At 54.3% G+C, this 19,001-nt stretch overlaps 1 protein-coding gene across 6 annotated transcripts in view; it reads left to right on the top strand.

Moving 5' to 3' along the window:
- Positions 1 to 19,001, top strand: part of ITPK1 (inositol-tetrakisphosphate 1-kinase) — a 182,115-nt gene that overhangs the window by 116,432 nt on the left and 46,682 nt on the right. For all 6 annotated transcript variants that reach the window (XM_077941648.1, XM_002805189.4, XM_001094303.5 and 3 more), the window contains one exon: positions 11,050 to 11,167. In XM_077941648.1, coding sequence (XP_077797774.1) covers positions 11,050 to 11,167 — 118 coding nt within the window. The remainder of the gene's footprint in view (positions 1 to 11,049; positions 11,168 to 19,001) is intronic.

Raw genomic sequence — 19,001 nt, 5'->3', positions numbered from 1 at the left:
TGGCCAGACCCTGAGTCTGGGCCATCTTGCCTCTGTCTGGTGCTGTGTTCTCACGCTCACTTTTCTCTTCTGCACTCCATGTCTGACCACCCCAGCCTGAGCTCAGGGATTTAAATATTGGCTCGCAGGAGCTAATAGGCCTAGAGGCAGATTGCATCAGAGTTTTCCTTTTGCCAGCTCTACCAAATCACAGAAATCACTGTATAAAAGATGAAGGCAGCCCATCAGTTCTCCCTGAACAGCGAGGTCCAGCACACATACCCCTAAGGCCAGCACTACATCTGACACACCAACAAGACCGCATCCATCCCCAGCTCCATCCTGTGGCCTTGCAGGCTGCTGGACTGGTCACTCCATAACCCATAGCTGTCCTTGTCACTTCCCAGCTCAGGACCCTGTTGCTTTAGGGTCAGGTCCAAACTCACCAGCTGGTCAGTTTCCTCAGCTGACCCGTCTCCTGCTCTCTACCTTGTCCTCACTTTTCATGTTGAGACTGCCGTCTGCCCCAGTCCTGCCAGGCCTCCAGCAGGCCTGCGAATGTGCTGTGCTCCCCCACCCCAGACCTCTGCTTTTGCTGTCCCCTCTGCTTGGAGTGCCCTTTCTGCCCCGGCCCATGCCGGTGGCCCTTTGTGGTTTATATCACCAGCCTCAGCAGGCTCCTCCCCAGCCCCCAGCCCTGTGCCCCCCACACCCACACTTCCCTGCTCCTTTTTTGCTGGTCAGTCCCACGCCTCTCCTTTGCTCAGCCACATGACCGCCACTTAGTAGCCTCTGGGAGGGTGGGGAGAATGCGATTGCTCGATAGTGAATAGGTGACATCCGTCACCACACACGCGCTCACACACACATGCACTCACAAGCTCTCACACGCGCTGATTCTCACACATGTGTTTCTCAGAGGCTGCCACTCTTTCTGCTCTTGTACTGTCTGGGAGGCCTCAGGCTGAGTGCTCAGACGTGGGAGATTTCTCTGGAATACAAATGAGGGTTGCTTAAGACCCAAGTGTCTGCTGATGGGAGAGCTCAGCTCTCCCAAGGGGCCGTTTCAGAAAAGTTAGGGAAGAAGGAGTGAGGAAATGCCCTCACACACCAGGACTGAATCCAGGAGAAACAGAGACCGCAGGGAACCGCAGCCTCAGAGGACAGCTTTGCTTGGGCTGGTGGTTGGTGCCTGTCGCCAACGCGCAGCTGTCCACGGCCCATCAGGGTGTGCCTCCTGCTGGCCTCCCTCCCTCACCTGTGGCGGGCATGGATCTCGCTGGCTTGCAGGCGACTGGGGTGCGTGCAGTGACCGTGCCGTGGGTGTGCTCTGAGGACAGCGTTCCCTGGCTCCTCTGTTTGAATGTCTCCGGGCCTGGGGGGCATCTGGCTCCATTCAGGGAGCTAACAGCTCTGTTTTTGGTTTGTTCCTCACGTCACAGAATCAAATAATCTAGAACTTAAGAGGCAGAAAGGATGTTATAATTGAGTTATTCTAGCCCACGCATCTTACAGATGGGAAACTGAGATACAGATAACTTAAGTGACTTTCAGAAACACATATAAAGTGAATGGCAGTTCTCGGACTTGTAACCCAAGTTTCTTGACTCTGTATTTGTTTCAACTGGCACAGTGCCCTAGGACCCATGTGTTGGGGTTAAGTTAGCCAGGTGCAGCTGGGCTGTGAAAAAGATTATCTGACAGTGACGGGCAGGCAGAAGCCTTGGCTGACTGTCAGGGACTGTCACATAGGTTGCACACTGCACAATCCAGTGGTAGGCTTTGTGAATGGCACCTTGGGTAACTAGGCTTGATGGTCCTGTCGCAGTGCACAGTGGATGCTGCTGCAACCTTCTTTTGGCTCTTGAGAGCCCACCTCCAAGGTTTACCTGCATGCATCTCCAACTCCGACCCCCTGCCAGCCTGGCCGCCTGGCACATTCTGTTGCACCCAGGCCTAGTGTGGATTTCCCAGGACTGTCTGTGGCATGTGGTTTTCTGTAAGCTGTAATCAACAGGCAGGTGTTCTGGGAGGTGCCAGGAAGGCTTTGCCTGGAGGATGTTTGGCTGGCCTTGGTTGATGACAAGTTAATCAGCAGGGGTTAGTTTCACGGTTGCAGTGGTCTGCCAAGAGAGTTCATTACTTGTCCTTCCCAGAAAGCATTGCTTAGCCTGCCTGCCCCTGCCCCCGCCCCTATCCGCATGTGACCTGACCTCCCATGGAGAGGCTTTGCTTTCTGCAGAACCACACTTTCTGCCTTCAAAAGTACAACTGCTCTTGACACTGTTGTATCTGTTAGTCCTCCCCCTGCAGGGGCCACTCCTTCATTCAGCAGCTGCCCTGGGAGCCCTCCTGTACATAAGTGCAGTGCTGGCCCTGACACGCTTTTCCCTCTGTGCCACACGGACCCTCCTCACAGAGGTCCTGTGGACTGTGGCCTTCAGTTATGTCACGTATTTACTGTCCTAAGGGGTGTGTGTCTTCCATTTGCTTACATCCGTCCTGCTTCAGGGCTGGGAAGAGATGCAGAGCTCTGGTCCAGCTGTGGCTTTGAGAGAACAAGCAACCAGTGAGGACCGTGGGTTGGGAGGAACAGTGGAGATGGAGCTGCAATCTCAGCTCTGCCACGCTCCCTTGCGACCCTGGCCTCACTGCCACTTCCTTTTCCCTTTCTGAAAAGATGGGGGGTGGACGAAGGGTCCATCTGGGTTTTGCTAGTTCTGACCTTCTGTGCCTTTCCATCTGGGAAAGGAAATTGCAAACTAGACCTACTATTTTTTCTTGGATGCTCTACCTCGTGCTGACCCCAGATGGAGCACGCCCGGCCTCCCTGGACTGTCAGGCTGGCGGCCTCGCCTTGGGTAGCGAACAAGAGAAAGGCTTCCCTTTCTCCTGAAATGCTGCTGAGCAACCCTGGCCCTAGTTAGAGTTGAGATGCTTTTCATTTCACCAGGCCTTCCATGCCTTGGGTCTTTGACTGGAGGGCTGTGGAGCCAGAGGCCCTGGGTTCGGACCCCGTCTTGGCCACTGCTGGCAGGGAGAGCCCTGGCCACCCACTAGGTGCTCTGAGCCCTACTTTGTTTTCTTTTTTCTTTTTCTTTTATTTTGAGACAGGGTCTCACTGTAATACCCAGGCTGAGTGCAATGACGTGATTACAGCTCACTGGAGCCCCGAACTTCCCGACTCAAATGATTCTCCCACCTCAGCCTCCTGAGTAGGTGCACACCACCACACCTGGCTAATGTTTAATTTTTTGTAGATACAGGGTCTCGCTATATTGCCCAGGCTGGTCCTGAACTCTCAGACTCAAGCAGTCCACTTGCCTTGGCCTCACAGAGTACTGGAATTATAGTCGTGAGCCACTGCACCTGGCCGGGCCTAGTTTCTTTGATTGTCAAATGGAGCTGCTAACGGGATCTACATAGGGTTGTTTTGAGGGGAAATGTGTCCATTCCTGCAAGGTGTATAGGTCTGTGACCTGTGCTTGGTGAGCATGTTTATGACTCACCCTGGAATCTTGGCAGGACCCCCGTCAAGATGCCAAGGCTTCAGGAACCAGAGACTTCCAGGGTTTCACTTGGCGCTGGGTACGGAGGAGCTGGTGGAAAGGCCAGGCCTTGTGGCCCTCAGCTGGGCCTGGCCGTGCTCTCAGGAGGAGTCAGGGGAGTGAGATTGTGCTAAGTGAGCCCAGGATCACTTCCTTTCCCATGAAAGCCCCTAGGAGTACTTTTAACAGCCATAAGGAAGTAATTTCAGTTCTTCTGTCAAGGGGGGAATCACTGGTGTTAATGGGGTGGCCGAGTGTTAACTGAACACACAGGCCCTGATGCAGTGGATCCTCGGGTTGGCCGGGAAGTTTCCTCTGGGCATGACATGCTGCATTTGCCTTGGTGCCGACCCATAGCTCCCTCTGGAGCCAGATGGTGGTCAGGATTCGAGAATCCTGTTGGGTTCAGTACGGGAGGCTGTCGTCATCCCCAGCGATGCTGCTGTGGCCATGGGGGAGGTGACGGAATTGTGCCCCCTCTAATGCTTGGTCTGTTCCACGTGGAAAGCTGGAGTCCCAAGAAGCAAACTCCAGGCAGGCCCACGCTGGCGTTCAGGCCTGTGCTTGCCGTTGTTTTGTTTGTTTGTTTGTTTCCTGAGACAGATTCTTGCTCTGTCACTCAGGCTGGAGTGCAGTGGCACAATCTCAGCTCATGCAACCTCTGCCTCCCAGGTTCAAGCGATTCTCCAGCCTTAGCCTCCTGAGTAGCTGGGATTACAGGCACCCACCACCATGCCCGGCTAATTTTTGTATTTCTAGTAGAGATGGGGTTTCACCGTGTTGGCCAGGCTGGTCTTGAACTGGCTGGTTTTGAACTCCCGACCTTGTGATACGGCATGAGCCACCGTGCCCAGCCTTCTATTATTATTATTATTATTATTAGATGGAGTCTCATTTTATCACTCAGGCTGGAGTGGAGTGGTGCGATCTTGGCTCACTGCAACCTCCCGTGTTCAAGTGATTCTCCTACCTCAGCCTCCTCAGTAGCTGGGATTACAGGCGTGCACCACCATGCCCGGCAATTTTTGTATTTTTGTAGGGGGTTTTCCTATGTTGGCCAGGCTGGTTTCAAACTCCTGACCTCGGGTGATCCACCTGCCTCAGCCTCCCAAAGTGCTGGGATTACAGGCGCGAGCCACCGCGAGCCACTGTGATATGTTGAGTTCACTAGTGCTCAGCTTTCAGGTGTTCCCTAGCCTTTCTGGGGATTCACAGCGGTTCAGTCACAGAGCCCGTGTTTCTGTAGGTGACCAGGTGCACTGCAGTGGTCTGGGGTTTGACACGGAAACGGCTGATTTTGAATCCTGGCAAAGCCCCCTAGCTGGTTGTGTTTGACCTTGAGCCAGTCAACACTGCCTCTCAGAGACTTGGTTTCTTTATTTATAAAATGGGAATAAAAACAGAGGCATTTGCTCTGTAAACCATGGCGCTGCTCTGAGAATCAAATGCAATATTTTGTGTAACTGCCTGTGTTGAACCAGAAAAGTGCCACACTTGTATACTGTGGTGGATCGTTACGATCATGATTTAAAACATCCATGCCTGAGGAGCCAAACCTTGGGGTCTTTTGTATTTTCATTTCAAAGTATACACCCAAGAGAAGTGAAAACATATGTTCACACAAAAATTTATACACGTACGTTCACAGCGGCGTTGTTCCTAACAGCCAAAAAGTGGAAACAACCCAAATTCCATCCAGTGATGAACGGACAAACAAAAGACGCTACACCCACGCCTTGAAGTAGACCGAAGCACTGCCGCACACAAGCATGCATTTTAAAACACCGTGTGAGCAAAAGGAGCCAGTCACGAAGGACCACATGTCTCATGGCTTCGCCTAAGGAAATGTCCAGAATAGGCAGATCTACCCAGATAGAAAGTAGACATGTGGTTGCCAGAGGCTGGGACTTGGGGCTGAGAGTGAAAGGGAATGGGATTTCCTTCTGACAGGATGAAAACGTTCTAAAATTGAGCTGATCGTTTGCACAACCCTGTTGATATTCCAAAAACCCTTGCTTTGGGGTAAATTGCATAGTGTGTGAATGATATCTCAATCAGGCTGTTTTTAATAAAAATCCTATGAGGTAGGAAGAAGTACGATCTCCATTTACAGGTGAGGCCCAGGCTCACAATGAGGAAGGCCCAGTTAACCGGGCCTGGCGGCCTCCAGCTCCCTGGCATGCAGCCCCTTCATGCCATCAACCCTTACTCTACAGAGAAGGGAGCTGAGGCCCAGCAAGGAGGAGGGGTTTCCAGGCTCTGTGTGGGGCCTTTTCTTCCCTTCCAGCCTCCCTGCCCACTGGAGGAGAGATTTCCTAAGCAACGTGTGGAGCAGGACCTTCCCAGCCCTGCCATGGAGGTTACCCTGTGCCCGCTCGGCGCTCAGGCCATGCAGCCCAGTGGGCAGAATTTCAGCCCCTGGGTCCTGAGTGAAGGAAGGAGCAAGCTGTTAGGATGGGCAGGGCAGAGCCCGGGACTTTGTCTCTGACCAAAACCTCTCAGAGTCTCAGGGTCCTGAGAAAAATGGGGAGAAGCCCTGCCACCCTCACTGTGCTGTGGGGGACCCCCAAATATGGGAAGGTGCTACAAGACCTGTCAGGACTTGCTTTGCGTGTGGCTGTCCCTGCTGGCTTAGGGGGTCAGTCCGGCCCCTGGGCCTCTGGCAGGCGGGCCACGCACAGCCTCTCCTCAGAGCACAGGCCTAGGGCAGATGGGGGCCGGAACTCCAGAGGTTTCCAGTTTCCATGGTGTCCACTTCATCTGTTTCTTTTTCTGTCTTGCACTTTTGGGGTCACATTTAAGAAACTGTTGTTTAATCCAAGGTCATGAAGATTTATGACTGTGTTTTCTTCTAAAAGTTTTATAGTTTGGGCCTTTACCCAATAGGGTTTTTATATTGAAAGAAGCAGTGCCTTTGAAAACCCTTTTGTCCAGCAGTGTGCATATAGCAAGTCCCAGGTAAGTGGCCACTGCCTTTATTTTTAAATGATTACTGATTATGATCATTTTTATTTATTATTATTATCCTTACTATACTTAATCTCTCATTGTGTTTCCCATCTGGGTAGCTGGCTCTTGTTTCTTCTTGAAAGATAGTGTTGGTGTTTGAATCCATTTCTGGCACACCTAGGGGTGCAGGGTAGAAAGGGAAGATCTGGTTACCTGCCTCCCATTTCCCCCCAGACTTTGTGTTATGGGAAATTAAAAATATTTGAGAAGAGAGAATGCCGCAACGTGCTCCCAGGTACCACCTCCCAGCCTCATGCGTTAGCAGCTGCAGCCACTCTCATTTCATCCGTCCCTCACCTACTTCTGTCCCTGCCCCCAACCCAGATTGTTTTGAAACACATCCCAGATTCCTATTTAATCTGTAAGTCCTTTTCGAGTTGCATCTCTGAAAAATGAATGCCCTGGAAGGTCACTGCCTGGAGCCTTGGCTGCCAGCGGGGTTGGAGGTGGGAGGTTGCGTTGCACCCTGGCATCAACAGGAGGGTGGGCATGGGCCAGAACCACAGCCCCCTTCCATGGGCATGGCTGGCTTCCCTGGGGTCAGCTGCACAGGGCAAGGCAGGGTGAGACGAGACCTTGTGTCGGGTTTGGCCCTAGGAGCCCAGGTGTTGCAGGGTAATGAGAATCCTTTCATTTTTGTGTCTACAAACTCCTTTTGCATCCGTGATCTCCATGATGCCCACAGCAGCTACCTCGGGTAGGCTTTATTCAGAGTGGACCTTGCCCAGGACGAGTCAGCGTCAGAGGCAGAATCTGAACTCAGGACTCTGACAGCATTTTCCATTAGAAGGAGCAAATCCCTGTGTCTCACCCCCTGCTCATTTCCTGCCTGTGAGGATGGAGGAGGAAAGAGTGTATCTCTGGCGTTCATCTCATTCTGCTCAGATTCTCAGTGACAGCTTAGCAAAGGGCCGGTTGTCCCTGTTGGCATCATTCCATGGGCTTGGGGCCTCTAAAAAGCCTGAGGGAGCTTGTGCTGTGGGCGGGCACCATGATGCTCTGCCCCAGGTGTGTTCCAGCCCTCATCCTGGCGGGGGCTGAATGTCTGCCTAGAGCCAGGCTGCCCTTGTTGGCTCCAGGATCGCGCTCTTGGTGTCCTTTAGCCAGCAGGCCCTGCGAGGGAACATGTGCTTACCATTTGGCGTGGAGACGGCTGTGCCTTTCTTCCTCTGAGTGGTGATAAAGTGGTACAGGGTGCTCACCCGCCCAGCAGATTGGTAATTCTAAGAGACCTGTGAAAAATGCACGAGGCCTTCAGTATAATAGATAAGCTGGAAAGCTTGGCACGAAGTCCACTTGTGGATAGTGAGGCGACTGGGAAAACTCTGTCCTCTCTGTCCCCATCCTAGAAGAGATCGTGTTTAGGAGGAATTCTGTTAATGCCGATGCTTTCATGCCCGGTCAAAAGCTTGTTGGCGCCTGCTTGTCAGATGTTTTCCCCTTTGGTTTCATGCAGCCTCTTTCCTCATGAGTTTGGCTTAACTTCATGTCTTAATGAATCTGAGTTCTCTCTTTAAAGGTCACTGTCCTAACGCATAAACATGGAATCAGAATCGCCCTCATTTATTCAGAACTGAGCGGAGACTGTTCTCGGAACTTTGAGGGGAGGAAGGAGCATGTCTGTGTTCTAAGCAGCCTCAGTTGCCGAGGGAGAATTGGCTCGTCCCATCCACGTGCTCGACTGTTGGCCCCCTTTTGGAAGGAAGGCAGCAAATGCGTGGGTGGCCCTCCCGTTACCTGGAATGCCTCTAGCTAGTGGTCCGTCCTGTTCTAGAACAGCTCTCCTGTGTAGCCTTCAGGTTTACCTTTACAAATACACTCTTCATTTACTCAGTCTGTTTACACCCTTAGAACTAGAGGCCATCTTTACAGAGACCCTAAGGGCATCTGCAGTACTCTTCATGTCACAGATGTGGAGACTGAGATGCCGAGAAGCCAAGTGACTTGCCCAACGGTGACTCTGAGAGGTGATGACACTGGGCACCTGGGTTTCTTGACTCCTGGTCACATAGCCTTCCCACTACACCAGGCTTCTTCCTGGTGTGTTTAGGGTAGGGGAGTGAGGACAGCCAACTGCCTTTAGCTCATAACCGAAGACATGAACTTGCTGGCCAGGACTATAGATCTGGTGGGGTGAAGCGGAGAAGGCTTTTGATCATCCAAGTATCTGCTGCACCCCACATAATGCCCAGAGCACTGTCAGTGATGTGAAGTCTCTTGAGTGGATGACCTTTTAATATTGACATTTCTTTTTCTTTCTTTCTTTTTTTTGGAGACAGGGTCTCACTCTGTTGCTCAGGCTGGAGTGCAGTGGCATCATTGTACATTGCTGCAGCCTCAGTCTCCTGGGCCTGAGTGATCCTCCCACCTCAGCCTCCCAAGTACCTGGGACCACGGACTTGTGCCACTGCACCCAGCTATTAATGTTGTGCTATGAATATGATTTCATACATATGTGTGAGTCTCGGCGGGGAGGGCCTCATGAGTGACCTGCTCTCGTGGAAGCATGGACTGCGTTTGAAAGGACAGACTCTGATGATGAAATGGTGCCGAGAGGGGTAGTTGCCCATGGAGAGCCCCCAAGTGAGATGAGGGATCAGGTGCAGGCACTTGGGTGAGGCTGAGACTGTCAGGTGAGAGGCACTGGGCATGGCTGCTTGGCCCCAGGGCAGCTCTACATAAAACCTTCCTTAAGGAGACTCTTCGGCTAGTCCCCACGCTCTGTGTGGGTGGCAGACGTGGGCTCTCCCGCATCAGTGCCTGGTCCACTGTCTACAGGCAGCAGGTTGGTGGCCAAGTGGCTTGCTGACGGCTGGAGGGAGCTGTGACGCTCCTGCCCCGCATCTAGGTCCTCGCACTTGTGTACAGGGAGAGGATGGCTAAGGGGTGAGGACAGTCACAGGCGTGAGGACTGGAACGCAAGGCCTCCCCGAGGTTACGCCAGCTGCCGCTGAAGTCTTTAAACCTTCAGACCGAAAGACGGAAAGGAGCCCAGGGCCAGACACTTTGCCGCGAAATCCAAGGAGAGACCGATTTCAGAGCAGAAGTGGGAATATGAGTCTCTGGTTTTTGTGTTAAAAGTGGCTTTCGGCTTAACAAGTGGTCACTAGGACCAAAATAAGTTCACTGAAGAAAAGTAATTCCAAATGGCGGTTTCCTTCTGTCCATAAGATTCACTAGGACGGCAGCACTGGGGTGCGTTTCCCCGGCTGTGCAGGCCTCACTGACAGGCTGCGGAATGGTGAACGGAGGGCAGGGGCTGGCTGGGCGGAGGAATCACGCTGGTGTGTCCGTTTCCTTGGACTGTCGTAACCAAGTATCACAAACTGGGAAGCCTAACACTACGGGAATCTCCCAGCCCTGGGGGCCAACAGCTGCAGTCAGGGCATCAGCAGTGGCTCCCTCCAGAGGCCCCGAGGGCGAAGCTTCCCTGCCCCTCTCCCGGGTCCTGGTGGGGGTGGGCACCCTCCGTCCTCCTAGGCTTGTAGGTGCATCACTGCGGTTGTCTGTCTCCACACGGCCTCCTGCCTGTGTCTGTGTTCAGGTTTCTCTCCTAAGAAATCCAGCCAGGGGATTGGGGCCCACCCACATGCGGCATGACCTCGTCCTAACTCCATTCCATCCACAGAGACCCTGTTTCCTTATCAATAAGGCCACGTTCACAAGTGCTGAAGGGTTAGGACTTGAGCGTATATTTGGGGGGCACAATTCAACCCGCAGCAGCTGGTTGAGGCCTTCTTTAGGCCAGCTTTTTCCCCGAGACCCCCTCTCGTCACGCCAGCATTCCAGTTTTGTCCTTAGAATCATGGAGGTTGAGAGCAAGGGTGGGCTCCTTTGCTATGTCAGCTCGGGTTGGTCTGGCCCACCAGGGTGGTGTGGGATTCTGCCTGTTATTTTATTGAGTTCTGTTCTGGACAACAGTGTCTTCCCCGCATGTAAGGGTTATTCCCCTAAGAAGATAGTAAGTTCCTTAGAGACTGGTTTTTGTCACAGTTTCTCTTGCATTTCCTTCGTGCCTACCCCAAAGCTAGCAGGTATGGAGGTGCAGTACTTGAGGAGTGCTGGGTGGCCGGTGCCCACCCTGTGGCATGTTTCTCTCCGCCACACCTTCCCACAGACGGTCTGATGACTCCTGGCCTCATCCCACTCCCCCGGCCCTGCCTCAGAGTCCCTATCAGTGTGGGCACGGGGCCGCCACTCCCAGAGGAGCCAGCGCCTGGAGTGGATCTGCTTCCGGGTGAGGTTTTGTCCGGAGTCAGGCGGCCTGCCCTGAGCCTGGTTGAGGTTTCCTCGCTGTCTTCCGCGTGGCGCTCTATTTCTGAGTTTGGCCTGGTCAGGCCTCTCTCTCAGATCTCAGGGTGACTGCTTGCAATGCCCCAGTGCTGGAATGCACCACCTTCCACCAAAGCCAGGGCTGGAGGGTAGGACGGGATGGATGTACAGAGGGCACAAGGGGTGAAATGCTACCTGGCCTTTCCGCCGCTCTAACCAGAGCAGCCTGCTTCCCTTTCAGGAGTACATCGATGCCCACCCTGAGACCATCGTCCTGGACCCGCTGCCTGCCATCAGAACCCTGCTCGACCGCTCCAAGTCCTACGAGCTCATCCGGAAGATTGAGGCCTACATGGAAGGTAGGGACATGTGTGGCACCGCATCCGTGGCAGGCGGCCATCTTTGTGGTCACAAAGTGGCCACGGCCTGAGGTGTGGAGAGAGAGGGGTCTTGTCTTTTTAAGCACTTTGGGGCAGGAAGCATTTGAATTCCATGGGGCAGTCATTCTGGGGAGGTCCTTGCGTTCTCCTGTGACCAGCAGTGAGGAAATGAAAGCCTCAGGGTGCTCTTGCGGAAAGGGGTTCTGAGGGTTTTGTTTTGTTATGTTGAACCCATGGGTGACATTGAAGTGTCCTGGTAACACAGTGGCTGGAGAGCAGGAGTGTGTGCAGACAGCTCAGTGGCAGGCAGGCGAGTGGAGTTGTGTAACTGGGCAGAGGACACAAACAGAAACTGAAGGCCTTAAATCAAACATGTGGAGATGTAATGTGGCTGCTGGACCTCACGGGTCCACTCTGTTCTGGAGGGCAGGGGCCTCCCTCTTCGCTGCAGCGCCTCCCTTGCCAACTGCAGGCTCCTGTCCCTGAGGACTCACCCCGACCCCTCCCTACCCCTGGGGCAGGCAGAGCCAGAGAACTCAAGGCTGCATTCTCAGGGGGTTTATGTGAGAAAGACTTTGTGGAGAGACTCCTGTTAACAGTAACCTTCTAGTTCACTGCTTGGTCCAAGTGTGCCCTACTGAGAGCTCTTGTTTAATTTTAAGGAAAAGTGCTTGGCCTGGACCCTCAGGCTTTGTGAGGATTTATCCTGGGGTCAAGGAGGCAGCCCCTGCTCCCTGCCCTACAGACCATGATTGAGGCCTAACCTGGCTGCTATGAACTCTGACTTGGATGGTGACTTGGCCTTGGGCATAATTTCCTGTGATGGTGACTGGTGGGACCAGTGGGTACCTTTTGGCTCACAGCTCCAGAGGCAGACCATCTGCATGGGAGTCTGAGACCACAATTTATTGAGTATGTGTTGTGTTCCTGCCTTTGGGTTAGGCCCTCTCCTTGTATTCTCCCTTTTGGTACACTTAGAAGTGGGCATGATAAGCCTTCCCATTTTACAGATGAATCCCAGAGGCTCTGAGAGGTTAGCAGACGTGCCACGTCACACAGCATTCAGGTGGCTGGGCTGGCATCCAGCCAGGTCTCTCTGACTCAGGCTCCCTGGCCCCTACTCCTGAGCTTGATGGCCAGAGGGCCCTGGATCTAGAAGAACCTGAAATGGGTACCACTGAGGACCCTGGCCTGGAGAATGGGTGAGTCCTTGGTTCCCTCTCGAAGGAATGTGCCCTGCAGAAGAGCTGGCTGCTGGATCTGGCTGTCCTGGAAGGGCTCCTGAGGCTTCTTTCCCTGAATGCCTGACACATTGGTGGGTGCAGAGAATGGGGGTTTTGTCCTGGTGCCCCCTGTGGGCAGGCTTTCTTAGCATACGCCGGCAACCTTTATTTGCTGGGCCTGGAGTGATTGGCCTCTGCTGTGCACTTCCCCTCCCTTTGCACTGTCTTCCTGGAGCCATCCAGAATCCCAGATGGGAAGAAAGAGCTGTACATTCCCTTCTAGGGTCACCTTCATCTCAGTCTGCCATAGGTGAAGGTTTGGTCAAATGTTGGGAGAGGGAGTCAGCCTCCTTCCAGAAGGTATGCTTGTTGGACACTGCCTGTGTGAAGAGCAGAAGGCTGTATTAGAACATGAGAAAGCCCAGTGAGTGGAAGAAGGTGGCAGACCAGCAGTCACATCTCATGTCCCGGACACGTCCATTTGAAGAGTGACACGTTTGGATGGGATTCAAGACAGTGCTGCTGAAGGGCCCTTTGGAGCCAAAGGCACAGGCTCTGGAGGGAGGCACCCTGTGTGTGGGTCCCAGTCTGGGCTCTTGTTAGCCACGTGGTCTCAGTCAAATCAATCATTTGAGTTCTGCTGGTGTTCTGGAAGATGTGGGTGATACCTGGTTCAGCCATGGGGTCAGGGTCAGGATACCCGGGATGATGTCTGCAGCGCATTTAGCATGGGACTGGCCCATTGGGTCACCCGGGAACAGCAACTGCTCCAGCTGCCGCCACCATGATGGCAGGACCCCAGCATCCTAATTGAGTCTTCACATCCTAGATTTTTAGGAGTAGAAGACCAGGGCTTTGGGATCAAGAGTGAGCCTGGGCCCGGGGTATGAGCGTGTATGCTGTGTTCAGGGAGCAGGAACCCAGTGATGATGAGGTGGACCGTAGGAAGTCACACGCTGAGAGGCAGGCCCAGGAGGTACCTCCATTGCCCACTTGCCTGGCTCGGAATTGGGCCTCTTGTGGAGGCAGTTAGGAATCAGGTCAGGAATTTTAAGCAGGGTGTGTCCTAGTTCATTGGGAGATTAGAAAGTTCAGGAGCTGCCCGTAAGGGGGAGAGCTGTGGGTGTTCCAGGAGAGGACCCAGTCCCCAACAGGTCCAGAGAGAGAGCCGTTGACCAAACCCTAACACACGCTTGGTTCTAGATCAGCAGGAAGTGTAGAGTGGGTGGGCCATGAATGTTGCACCCTGGGTTTTCCTTATCATGCACCCTGTGCCTGGGCTCGTATTCTTCCAGGAGGGCGGTCAGAGGCTGGGACTTCCTGGAGCCCTTTCCCGACTCCCAGGGGCTGTCCATTCACCAGCACTGCTGGGTGGGTCCCTGCTGCATGCCCCCACAAGCTGCAGAGGCGGAGAGCCTTCCTGAGAAGCACACCCTGGGCCCCCCTCCTCCACTCCCTGCTGTTCCTGGAGGCACTCAGCCCTTTCAGGCATACTGTAAATGGCCATAATTACCCTTGAAGTTCCCTCAGATAATCACAGCAATCCAGTGACATGCTTTTGTGTTGGGAGAAGGGGCTTGGCGAGACTTCCTCCGGTTGTCACCCTCCCTGGCACTAAGGCTGCTGTCTCTGTTTTCAGAGAATCTGGACAGCTGCAGGGAAAACAGAGCTGGTGGGGGATGGGTGGGCACTTCAGGACTGCTAGGATCCTCATTGATGAGCAGGGGGAGGGAGATGACCAGAGCCCCTGCTTTGCGGTGGGGTTGGGCAGCTGGGCCATGGCACAAGGGGAGGCTCTCCCAGGAATAGCAGGCAGAGCCCTTGGATAAGGGTCTGTGCTTAGGTGGGCCATCTGTCTCCCTGCAGAGCATCAGCCATGGAGGGCCTCTCCCACCCCAGCTCTGCATCCAGGAGACAGATGAGGCCTGCTGCTGGGAGCTCCCAACCCCGTTGTCTCCGGGCAGCCTTTGTGAGGTCACTGCCTTCTCAGTTCCACATTTCCAGAGCTCATCCTTGTCTCATTCAGAGCCTGGAGGGGAAGCAGGGTCATTTCTCTGCCTCAGCTCTGGCAGCTTCAAACCCACCCACTTAGTATCAGTTAGCATTCAAATTACTTTAACAGCAGACCTAAAATAACAGTGGCTTAAATGTGACAGAACTTCCTTTCTCTCTGATGTAAAAGCCCAGAGTTAGGCCATCCAGCATGGGTGCAGGGGCTGGGACCCTGGCTCCTTCTAGCTCCTTATTCTTCTGTAGTCTGCCCATCTGGTCCTGGGTGATGGCTGTATTTCCAGCCCTCATATCCAAGATCTAGACATTAGGATGGAGAGGACGACTAAGAAAAAGGAAGCAAATGAGAAGAAGGCCTAGTTCTCTTTTAAGGAGGGGTTCTGGAAGCTACAGGACCAACACTGGCCAGAATTAGCCACATCCTAAGCTGCAAGGAAGTCGGGAAATTGAGTCCTTGTTCTGAGCAGCCACATGCCCAGCTAGAACTCAGGTTTTATCACCGTGGAAGAAGGGCTAGAATGAGTTTTAGGGGAGCACTAGCAGTCTTCCATGTTGTCACCTTCCAAAACATGGGTCCCTGCCTGAGGACCTACCTTTCCCATGGCTGATTGACCTTGGAATTTCTCCTCTGGCTGGGGCTTTGGCCTCAGTCTGTGACCTCGGCAGCAGTCTCCTCCCTGTAGCAACCAGCATCCTGGCTTGCAGAATGACCCACCCCAGCATGCCAGGGCTCCAACTTTCCCTCATAGATGACTGCTTCTGGGAGGCAGCCATGCCTATACCTACACCCACGTTCCTCCCCACACCCACACCCCCTAGGCAGAGGCACAGGCAGCAGTGAGCTTGGATTCAATTCAAACCAAGCACTTAATTCTTCCTAGAAATTAAGCATTCCCTGGTGCAGGCCTTGGGGAGGGAGGGAGGAGGCAGCAGTGACAAACATTGAATTTGCAGGCTCTTTCTCCCATCAGCAGCCCACTCTGCCACCCAGGGCCAGGGTCCAGAGATGGAAGCCCCGAGGCCAAGGCGTGGGTGTGCCACCCCAGGTTCAGCGATTCTGGGCAAGGCTCCAGCTGGCTCCTGAACTGGCTGAGAAGGCACCATGTGTGAGAAGGCACTTGGGCCGTAATTGCAAGGCGTGGGTTTGTGTCCCTGTCTGCAGGGACAGCAGGTCTCTGACCATTGGGCAACAGGCTGGAGAGGTCCTTGAAAGCCCTGACTGCTTTGGGGTGACGGGAGTCTCTCCTCTTCTCCTTTTCTTAGAAGCTCTCACACATCTGCTCTGGGGGTGACAGATGGCCCGTTTGGGATCCCAGGCCTCCTGGGGACGGGGGTGCATACCACAGATTGAATGCTTCTGCCTGTGGTTTTATGAGAATTTAATCAGGGCTCATCTTAGAGGCCATTTGAAAGCTGGATTGAAACTGAGTAATGTAGATACCAAGCAAAGAGAAAGTAACATTCCTTAGAGCCTGGAGAAATAATTCCCCAAAAAGCTTCTGCCTTGGGGGTAGGTGTTTGTGATTGGTGGGGAGTTGCTCCCAGAGGCAGGAACTGACTGTCAACCCTCAGGGAGCTGCAGTGGGGTGGGGGCTTGGAGTCAAGGCCTCAGACCCTGCCCATTGCCCCCGCCCCCTCCCCCCGCATTGTGTGGCCTCTCTGAGCTGTGCGTCTGTCAGCACTTAGGCAGGTGCTTAGCGTGCCAGGCGCTGGGTTAAATACTTTACAGATAGTAGCTAATTTAATCCACTTAATGACCCTATGAGGAAGGTTCTGTTATCACCTCCAATTTAGAGGTGGGGATACTGAGGGGCTTTGAGCTTAAGTTACATAAGGTCACAGAGCTACTGGGGGTAGATTTGGGATCAGAACCCACACAGTGTGGGTCTGTTCTTAGCCAGTGGTTCTCAAGCCCAGCCCCTCACCCCTGTGTGTACCCCTCCCACGCCCCCAGCTCCCCTGTGGCTGATGAGAGAGGGACCGAGGCGAAGATAGGTAGGGTTGGGGCTGTGTGCCTGCAGGCGAGTTCTGCCCAGGTTCTCCTAGTGCTGGTGGCATGGCCATCGTCCCTGGGGGTGCCCTCTGGGGTCCAAGAAATGACACTTGAGGGCAGCCACACATCATGGCAGGAAAGAAGGACCTTGTCGCTGACGAGGCTTCCAATCTTAGCCCGTCGGGGGACCGGGCCAGTCACTCTCCCCTGAGTTGTTCGCTCATCTGGGAAGTGGGTCGCCAGTGCCTCGGTCGTGCTGAGTGGGCATCTCAGGTGGTGGCCCCACCCCAGATTGGGCAGAGCGACCTCTCGGTGTGTACCTGCCCATGCCTCCCCCAGTGTCAGCCTGCCCAGACCACGGGGCTGAGGTGAGGGGACAGCATGCCCCATGGAGGGGTCCGGAATGAGGGAGAACAGGGTGCCAGTGAGGTAGGGGCCTCTCGGGGGAGGCGCTTGGCTTGTAGTTCCCTTTCCTGGACTTAGGGGATGTGTGAAAGCACCACTGTTTTTGTTTTCACATAGGCTATTGCCGCCACCCAGGCTGAGACCCGCCCTTTGGGTGCAGGGGAGGCTCTGCAGAGCAGGATCGTGCTTGTGGCTCCCATGCCCCAGGGCAGCTGAGTGCCAGCTGCGGACCAGGCCGGGTAGGTGCCTCGCCGGCACGAGGTGGCAGCTGGGACCGAGGTCAGCCCTGGTCTGAGTCCACATGAGCCTCCTTCCTGGCACGTGCCGTGTGGAGGCCAGTGCCCTCCGCCAGTCCGGGAGTCGTGGGGTGAGGAGGAAATGGTGCCCCAGAGCATGTGGGACCAGGTCTGGCCTGTGAAGGTGGCTCCTCCTGTCCTCGAAGCTGCTCCTTCCCCCAGCTGCAGGGTTCCCCCTTTACAGATGGGGGTGTGGAACCTTCGAGAGGTTGTGGTAACTTAGTTGAGGTTTCAGAGCTGGTGCATCTTCAAGCTGAGCTCCATGTTGATGCCAAAGCTCACCCTGTTCCTTTACAACAAACATCTATTTTACAGCTGATTCTCAGAATCCCTCCCATCTCCCTGCCCTTGGCTGACCCTTCCGTGTGGTCTGCTCCTGTCCTCTGGAGCCAGGGGCCGCCTGTGCAGCCATCCACACGTTCACATTCTAAGACGAGGCTGTGTCAGCCCCCAGGGACCCGGGAATCCTGGAAGCATCAGTCCTGCTGGCCAGGCTCTCAGTTGAGGCAGCAGAGGCCAGGAGATGTTCAGGGCAGGACAGGGCCTCAGGGAGCGTGCCCCCAGGATCACCCTACCCCGTCCCCTTTTCTGCACCCCCACAGCCAAAGCCAGCTCCACATCAGGCCCACAGGCCTACTCGCGGCCCTTTCCGTGCCATCTCTTCCCTGGCCTAGCTGCAGCAGGGTGTTGGGGGGTCCCTGGAGAGTAATGAGAGCTCCCCACTCTCCCTCTGGCAGCCTCACCCCTTTGTCCCACCAGGGCTGGGGGTTGTGCCTGGAGGACAGTGGCCCTGGAGCCTGGATCAGCTTTTTCTGGAGAGGTTGTCAGGTCCAGGCCTCCTAAGGGCCCTGGCAGAGATGAAACCGATGCTGGGTTCTCTGCTAAGCTCCTCATTTCCACAGCTGTGGCCCAGGGCAGTGGTCTGGAGGCTCCCAAGAGAGGCTCACAGGAGAGAACTGAGCTCTCGTGGAGGCTGGCTGGCACCCTGCAGGAGAGAAGCACCTTCCTCTAGGGAAGAATGTTCCTGTCTGTTCACTCAGAGCTTAACCTTGCTGGGCCTTTAAGACCACGGCAGGGACCCATTCTCCAGCAAAACAAGAAGGCCCCTCCACCCGCAGAACCAACCCCTCCAGCGCCATCCAGCTCAGTGGCTTCTGTCCGAGATACCCCCATTGGTCCAGGTGGACCTGCCCCAGGCCTTCCTGCAGAGCTTTCTGAAAACGCCTGTTTCCTCTCGACCCACAGGCACCCCTCCTCTAGGAGGTGCTCCCCCAGTGACATCACCTGGCTCTGAGCACTCTACTAGGGCACTGCCGCTGATCCTAGGCCAGTTGGTGAACAGACTGTCTTTGGGACTCTGGCTCTCACCCCAAATTCCTTTCCCCTGGCTGTGTTGACTAACTCCCTCCAGACTCCGCTCCCAGGAACCTTCTTCCCCCTCCTCACACTGAGTCTCCTGGCTCCTCTGGAATATAAGCAGGGCACATGGGTACTCAAAACCTCCTTGTTGGTCAGATTGATCAGAAAGTATCCAATAGCAGCCATTTACACTTTAGTGTGAATTTATGGCTCACTTAGTGTTTTTCCAGCTGAAAGAGATCTTGAGTTCTCGAAACTCTACAAAAATTGCTCTTCTCCACATCCTCAACAATGAGAATAGAAGCCCCGAGTGGTTGCATGGTTGACTCAGGACCACTCGGCACCTTTCCGACTCTCAGTCCAGTGCTCTCTCCATGGGACCCACATCTCTGCAGGGGTCTTTTCAGAAGCAGTGCCATAGTGAATCTAAAGTCAGACTGCCTGGGTTCAGAGCCTCTCCTGAACACCCAGCTGTGTGCATTTAGGCAAGTTATTTAACTGCATTGAGCCCCAGCTTTCCTGTCTGT

The sequence above is a fragment of the Macaca mulatta genome, chromosome 7, assembly GCF_049350105.2.
Source record: "Macaca mulatta isolate MMU2019108-1 chromosome 7, T2T-MMU8v2.0, whole genome shotgun sequence".
Taxonomy (NCBI): domain Eukaryota; kingdom Metazoa; phylum Chordata; class Mammalia; order Primates; family Cercopithecidae; genus Macaca; species Macaca mulatta.
Note: the sequence above shows the minus strand (reverse complement) of the source record. Positions and strands in the feature narration are given on the sequence as shown.